The sequence below is a fragment of the Pediculus humanus genome, genomic scaffold (assembly GCF_000006295.1).
Source record: "Pediculus humanus corporis 1103172107534 genomic scaffold, whole genome shotgun sequence".
NCBI lineage: Eukaryota > Metazoa > Arthropoda > Insecta > Psocodea > Pediculidae > Pediculus > Pediculus humanus.
This window is the reverse complement of record NW_002987150.1, coordinates 24,796-32,135: the sequence shown is the minus strand read 5'-3', so window position 1 is coordinate 32,135 and position 7,340 is coordinate 24,796. Positions and strand designations below refer to the sequence as shown.

Genomic DNA, 7,340 nt, shown 5'->3' with positions numbered 1-7,340 from the left:
TTAGTTAGTTTTGATAGTGCTTACTCCATTTGTTTGTTATTAATTGTTATTTTTATTTTATTATCTATAAAAAAGTTGGATAATAATAATAATAATTTTTTCAAATAAATATAATAATTAAATTGAAAAAAAAAAAAAAAAAAAAAAACCAATTTAGCGAATAAAAAATATTTTAGTGTGATTCAATAAGCCACCACCCTGTTAACCTTTTACATTCAATTACAACAAAATTTTATGTATTGTGTAACAAAAAAAATAAAAAATAAAACATTGTCCCATTGCAAATATTTTTATTATTGTACAAAGGGATTTATTAATTTAAACAAATGAAAAAAAAATTTTGTTGTAATAATATAATAATTAAAAGTTTCAATTATAGTATAAATGTACTTTTACCTTAATGTAATAGCCTATACAATAAAGAGATTGTAAATTAGCCTAATCAATGAAGAGAAAGAGTAGGTCAACTTATGATGCAACAATAACTCAAATCATTAAAACAATTAATAAAAATTATTTAATTATATGTTTAGTTAAATAATTTTTCTTTCTAGTTAATCAATAAAATATATTTTTATCAAAATTAAAAAGTATTCATCAAAAAAAGATCATATGTTTCATTTAAAAAAATAAAGCTACATTGTTAAGAAATAAATATTTCAAAAAAAAATTTTTTTTTTTTTTTTTCAAAATTTTATTTATTTAATGATTTCAATTATTTAAAAATTAAATTTTTTACAAAAAGGTAAAATTTCTTTAATGATCACTTTATTTAGAAGACTCAATTAATGACAGTAAAAAAAAAAAAAAAAAAAAAAAAATTCAATTAAATTTTCAATGATATATAAAAAAAGACAAGATGCTTGTCAAAAATGCATTTATAAAGACCAAAATGTAATTGAAAAATAACTCATAATTGATATTAAGTATTGAAAAAATAATGAATACCTTAAAAAATATCTTTTGAGATAATATTTCACTATTTTTATTTAAATACTAACTAAAATTTAGCCGCATTGCAACCTCGCCCAAAATATAAAATACGGATACCACGGATTAAAATATAAAAAAAAAAAAACTGAACGAAAATTAGAAGCGATCTCAAAAGTTTTCACATCACAATATTTCTTTCATTGAATTATTAACAGCATCGCACTAAACTACTACCGTCTGTCATATTCTCAAAAATAGCGCATAATGCATTATTCGAAAGAATTAAACTAAAAAACACCACGATCCCGTTATTTTCAACGTATGACGAGTAACAAAGAGTTATTTATTTCCATCTGAAGCAAAAATTGGTAGTCTAACAATGTTGCCAATTTTAAATCGTGGAAATAATTAACTAAAGACACGATTTAATGAATTCTTATGCCGGGATTTTTTTATACAAAAAACGTTGAATGGTTTTTCCAAGATTGACACAGACCAATTTTAAAAAACCAGTTTTTTTTTTAAATGAAAAATTTTCAATATTTATTAAAAATCTGATTTAAATTTATAATTACTGAATTTAAAATTAAATTTCATGTTCAATAAATAAAAATTATTTTAACAATCGTTTATTTTATATAAATTTTATTACAAAAAAAAAAAAAATTAAAAAAATACAATAATAATTAAGTAATGAAATATAAATATGTCAATTAATGGCGATTTTAACAGTAAATAAACAGTTTAGAAATAAAATAATAATTCCATCCACAACCCAATTTTATAACTTTTTTTTTTTTTTTTTTTTTTTTTTTTTACTTAATATTATAAGTGGAATTTTGAAGATATCAAATATATTTTTACTAATGATTCTAATTAAAAACACAAGTTTTGAAATGCAATTTTAAACATTGTTTAAAATATATTTACTAAATACCTGAATATTTGAAAAACTTAAAAAAAAAAAAAAATTTCTGAATTCAAAATGAAATATAGATAATCACTATTTTCAAATACTTAAATAAGACTTATAAAAAAAAAAAAAAAAGGTATTTTTTTAATTTATTGTACTGCGCCGTGTGCAAAAAAATTTTTTGCATTCCAATTAAAAATAACGGCGAACAAAAATAAAATAAATGAAAACTCTACATTTTCCGCGTTTTCAATAAAAGCTACATTAGATATCGTGAATGATTAATACAAGAAAAAAAAAAACTTAATTGGTTGGCACTTCTGTTTTTGGAATAAGACCACAAACATTCTCCGAGGAATCTAAGCACTTCCAAAGTCCGTATGTTTTTCCAACGGTCGTCTGCCAAAGTCTTAATGTTCCATCTTCCGAGCCTGAAGCATATAATTCCCCATCTGGAGAAAATTTAACGCAGTGTACGGGTCCAAAATGTCCTTTAAATGATTCTAAAAAAATTTAGGTAATTACATTCAATTTTAAATAATTAAATTTTAGTTATCAATCATTATCAATTTATAAATTTTTTATAAAACGAACCAATTTCACAACCAGTCGTGTAATCAAATTTATACATTTTGAGATCTTCTCCTCCGCATACGAAAATGCTTTTATCAGGATGAAGGGATGCTGAATTAACTTGAGTAGGAATTTTAACTTCACGAACCAGGCTTAAACTAAAATAATTTGTATGTTTTAATTTACCGACGCGGGAAAATATGTTCAAAATTTATCATTTAAATTTTTACCCATAGCTTTTTTTCAAAAAAGTAACGCTGCAACCATGAGAAATGGTTATAATGGTACCATCTTTGGAAATTTCCATGCTGTTGGGAGACGTTGCAAGAGTGAGTTGTTGACTGCTGGTACCTGTACGTCTGTCCCATATTTTCATTGTTTGATCTTGGGCGATTGAAACAATTAAATTATCTTCTAAAAATGTTACATCTTTGATTGCTCCCGTGTGTCCTGTTAAAACCGAGGGACCTAATAAAAAAAGAATATATATAAATTATATAAAATAATAATTTTTTATAATTCCCATCAAGTTTAATTTCTAAATTTTCATACTCGACTCAGGTTTATTTATGTCAAATATACGAATCAATTTTTCCGTGGAACCAGTTACAAGAAGACTTGAATCTTGAGAAAATGCTACACCTTTGACAATTCGATTATGCTGAAATGAATGTAATTCTTCTCCAGTGATGGCATCCCAAAGCTGTAAAATAATAATTTTTTTTTTTAGTACATAATTAATTAATGAAAGTCATGCCAATTCAATTTCATTTCAAAATAAAAAAATTTTAATTTATTAAAATTTATCACATAAGGATTTTGAATAATAAAAAACCTAAACTTGGTGGTATAATAAAAACTAAAATGTGTTTTCAGGGTCTTTAATGTTTTCAAGGTAAATTAGGTCTTCTGCCAACTATACTTTTGTCTAGGTTTTGTTATTGCAAAATAAAACAAAAATAATAAAATAATTTTTTTAAATTTTCTTTTTGTTCGACAGAAATTATATTTTTTTTTAAATTATCATTTAATGCTACCTTTTATCGAGTAAAAAGTATTCATGAAGTGCATCTTTAATTGTTTATTAATTTAATTAATTTTAATTGTCATTTTGTTTAATAAAAAACAGATTTGACCTACATTAGTAACCTCCAATCACTTATGATCTTGAACTTACATTTGGGCAACTTGCTGATCAACAAAGTAATTTGAATTTAAATAGCAAAAGACTTCGACAAAATGTTTTTAATACTTTTTATAGCATTAAAATAAAATTTTTTAAGTCAAATTATTCGACTTTAAACTGCCTAATTGTTTATTATTTCTTAATTAACATTGTGTGTGTATTAAGATATATTGACACCTGAATTTTTGAAATAATTAATATATAAAATTAATTTGAAATAACTTATTATACCTTAGCATGAGAATCAGCTGAACCTGTAGCTGCTCTTGTAGCATTTGCATTTAATGTAACACTCCATACTGCACCTTTATGTCCCATAAAAGTTCCTATCCAATCCCCCGTATCTCCTTGTCGCAACATAGGTTGTCCATCTAAAACAGTAAACAAAATTAAATTAAAAATTGCTACTTAATATAATTTTTATTTTGTTTTCTTATTAAATACAATAATTTTTAAGACAATTAATAATTTTTGAAGTCAGCTAAAATATAGTTAATAAAAATAATAACAAATTTATTTTATACCCTGTAAAATATTAATTTCAATTATATTTACAATATAATAATAATTTTTGGCTAAGAAATGTTAGATAATGGCAATTGATTAAAGATTTGTTTTAAAAATTATTGCTACTTCATAAACAAATTTTTTAGCAGAAAGTCAAAAATATTAAGGATAGAAATGAGGAAGTTTATCAAGGGTATTCCTGGACAAAGAAGGAGACATTTTATTTTTTCCTGATCTGATTGAAACGGGCCAAGGTAAGGCATGAAACATAGAAGCAAGGTCGAAGAATATTGTAAGTAACGCACAACAAAGTGCTTTTATTATATTACAGAAAGTAAAAATTTACTTAAGCTAAACATGAAATTGAAAATATGAGTTTTAAAATTACCTTTACAAGCAGAAATAAGAAAATATCCACTTTCTGTAACTTCACTAAATCCTAAGTGCACTACCGGACGTGTATGACCACTGCATGTTAATGGAGTTTGCTTTAAATTGGCCATTTTAATTAAAACTAAAAATATTAAAAAAATAAAAAAAAATTGTCCGGTTACAACGCACTGTTCAACCAACTCGGACAAACTGGTCGTTGATACCTGTTATCGGTACATAATAAGTGCGTATTCAAGTGCCACGACCAGGCAAAATGGCAATACTGCGTTACGTTTCAGATGATATATTTTTTTATTAGCTGAAAGTGATTTTTTGTTCAAAATTTCAGATTTATTGTTTAATTAAATTATTTTAAATAATGAAATTTTTTATAAAGCAAAAATTTAAGACATTAATTTGAATACATTGTAATTTTATTATTATCAATGTTTTAAACTTTAAAAAATTGACTACAAGTGCTTACTTTTATGCTAGAAGGAATTTTTAATATTTAAAACAGAATAAATTAATTTTTTAAAATAGTAAATAATTAATGCAGTTTAAATGATAGTATTATTAAAATTTGTTTAAAGTACCTGTCATTTTTTTAAAAAATAATGTTAAAATTTCATGTTTCAAACGTAAAAAACTAAATTAATTTATTTTTTTGTCTTTTATTGCAATTAATTCAATAAGCTTTTTAATAATTCTTTTTTTAATTTTCTTTATTTGTCTTAGTATTTAAATCTATAATTTATTAATTTTTTTAAATTTAAATTTAAATTATAAAGGTAGATTCAATTATTAAAATTTAGTTTTTTTTTATCATTCAGATTAAAAGTGAAAAAAAAAAAAAAAAAATGGTGTTAAACAAAAAGTCTAATGTTAAATAAAATTACTAAAGTGATGATTTAGTTGTAGTTATTTCTATTATTTTTTAGTTAAATAAAAGTACATACATGATTCAAGTAAAAACTTTGCAAAAAAGGTAAATAATAAAATATTATTTATTAGCCCTTATGTTTATTTTAACATTTCAAAAAAAAATGTATTTTTCAGATTTGAAAGTGAAACAAATTTTAAATAGTATTTATTTATTGTTGAATGGACCCACCTACTTTATCTACAATGTTTAGAAGTAAAAGTTGGTTTGGGAATGTATTTTGGAAACCAAAAAATCCACATTCCTTAGAATACTTAAAGTAAGTTTTTTCCCAGTAAATTAAACACTTGTAAGGAAAGAAAAATTTGAGTTGAGCTATTTTTAAAAATACTCTGCATATGTTAATTGAGAATAAAAAAAAATATTTCAGATATCTTTATCAAGTATTGTCTAAAAACCAAGTAGTTTCAGAAAACAACAGGAGTTTATTGGTTGAAACTTTAAGATCAATCGCTGAAATTCTAATTTGGGGTGATCAAAATGACAGCAGTGTATTTGAGTATGTTATTCAATTTGTATAAAGTTTAAATTTCATTTTAAGGAAACTAAAAAAAATACATTATTTCTTTCAGTTTTTTTCTAGAAAAAAATATGTTATCCTTTTTTTTAAAAATCATGAGACAAAAATGTGGCAGCTATGTATGTGTACAATTACTTCAAACACTTAATATTTTGTTTGAAAATATCAGGGATGAAACTTCATTATGTAAGTAAAATACAATAATTTTTTTTGTTGTGAACTTATTATTAAGTTTTAAAAAAAATTTTGCTAAAAACTTTAATTATTGACATAATTGCTAATTAATTGACATAATAAATACATCACACATTTTTTTATACATTACTCTACAAAAAATTTGTATATTATTAAAATTTAACAATTTTTCAGATTATTTATTGAGCAACAATCATGTCAACTCTATTATTGTACATAAATTTGATTTTTCTGATGAGGAAGTCATGGCTTACTACATATCATTTCTTAAAACTCTATCTTTAAAATTAAATGCTCATACAGTTCATTTTTTTTATAATGAGGTATAAATTAATATTTGACACTATTTGATTTTTTATTTTCGTTAACGAATAAAAAAAAACATTAATTTTATGTTAAAATTTTCAAGCATACAAATGATTTTCCACTTTACACAGAGGCAATAAAATTTTTTAATCACCCCGAATCTATGGTTAGAATAGCTGTTCGCACATTAACTTTAAATGTTTATAGAGTGGAAGACAGGTCAATGTTACAGTTTATTCGAGATAAAACTGCAGCACCATACTATTCAAATCTTGCTTGGTTTATCGGTAAACACATTGTCGAATTGGATTCTTGTTTGCCTGTCAACGATGAGTAAGATATTTTATTATAAAAGTTTTTAAAAATGTATACTTATAATTTAAATTAATAAAAACAATTTTATTTCAGTTGTAATCATCAAAATCAAAACAGATTATCAGATCTAGTTGCAGAGCATTTAGATCATTTGCATTATTTAAATGATATATTATCACTTGATATTTGCGATTTAAATCAAGTTTTAACGGATCATCTGCTCAACAAATTACTTATTCCATTGTACATCAACTCATTAACTAAAAACACTACACCTGTGTTACCTGGCCAGGTAATTTATATGGTTATTTCGGTTATGAATGTTATAATATTATTAAATTATTAAATTGTTGCATCATCTCGAGTAAATATACAGTTTATTTATTTTTATTATTTTTTTTTTTTAGGAATCAATCAGAAAAATTAGAAGCATTGTTTCATTGTTTTTGTTATCACAAGTTTTTTTAATTGTAAATCATTCGCCTCTTGTTCAAATATTAACTTCAATTATTTTATTTGGAAATAATGAAGTTTTATTTTACACTCTCAGAGCAGTGGTTTTATCAGTTCCAATTAG

The 7,340-nt window shown here is 23.3% G+C and overlaps 2 protein-coding genes across 2 annotated transcripts in view; one reads left to right on the top strand and one right to left on the bottom strand.

The window, feature by feature from the left end:
* Positions 1-2,149: 2,149 nt before the first annotated feature.
* Positions 2,150-4,615, bottom strand: Phum_PHUM184260 (serine-threonine kinase receptor-associated protein, putative; the record flags this gene model as incomplete). The annotated part of the gene is made up of 6 exons (XM_002425191.1): positions 2,150-2,349; positions 2,441-2,577; positions 2,650-2,869; positions 2,972-3,122; positions 3,837-3,976; positions 4,501-4,615. The coding sequence occupies 6 exons, from the start codon at positions 4,613-4,615 to the stop codon at positions 2,150-2,152; spliced, it is 963 nt and encodes a 320-aa protein (XP_002425236.1).
* A 973-nt stretch (positions 4,616-5,588) lies between these two features.
* Phum_PHUM184150 (uncharacterized protein) overlaps positions 5,589-7,340 on the top strand; it is a gene marked incomplete at both ends in the record, with an annotated part of 4,554 nt that continues 2,802 nt past the window's right edge. The window contains 7 exons of the mRNA XM_002425190.1: positions 5,589-5,686; positions 5,798-5,926; positions 6,000-6,133; positions 6,317-6,465; positions 6,552-6,781; positions 6,857-7,055; positions 7,314-7,320. Coding sequence (XP_002425235.1) covers positions 5,589-5,686; positions 5,798-5,926; positions 6,000-6,133; positions 6,317-6,465; positions 6,552-6,781; positions 6,857-7,055; positions 7,314-7,320 — 946 coding nt within the window. The remainder of the gene's footprint in view (positions 5,687-5,797; positions 5,927-5,999; positions 6,134-6,316; positions 6,466-6,551; positions 6,782-6,856; positions 7,056-7,313; positions 7,321-7,340) is intronic.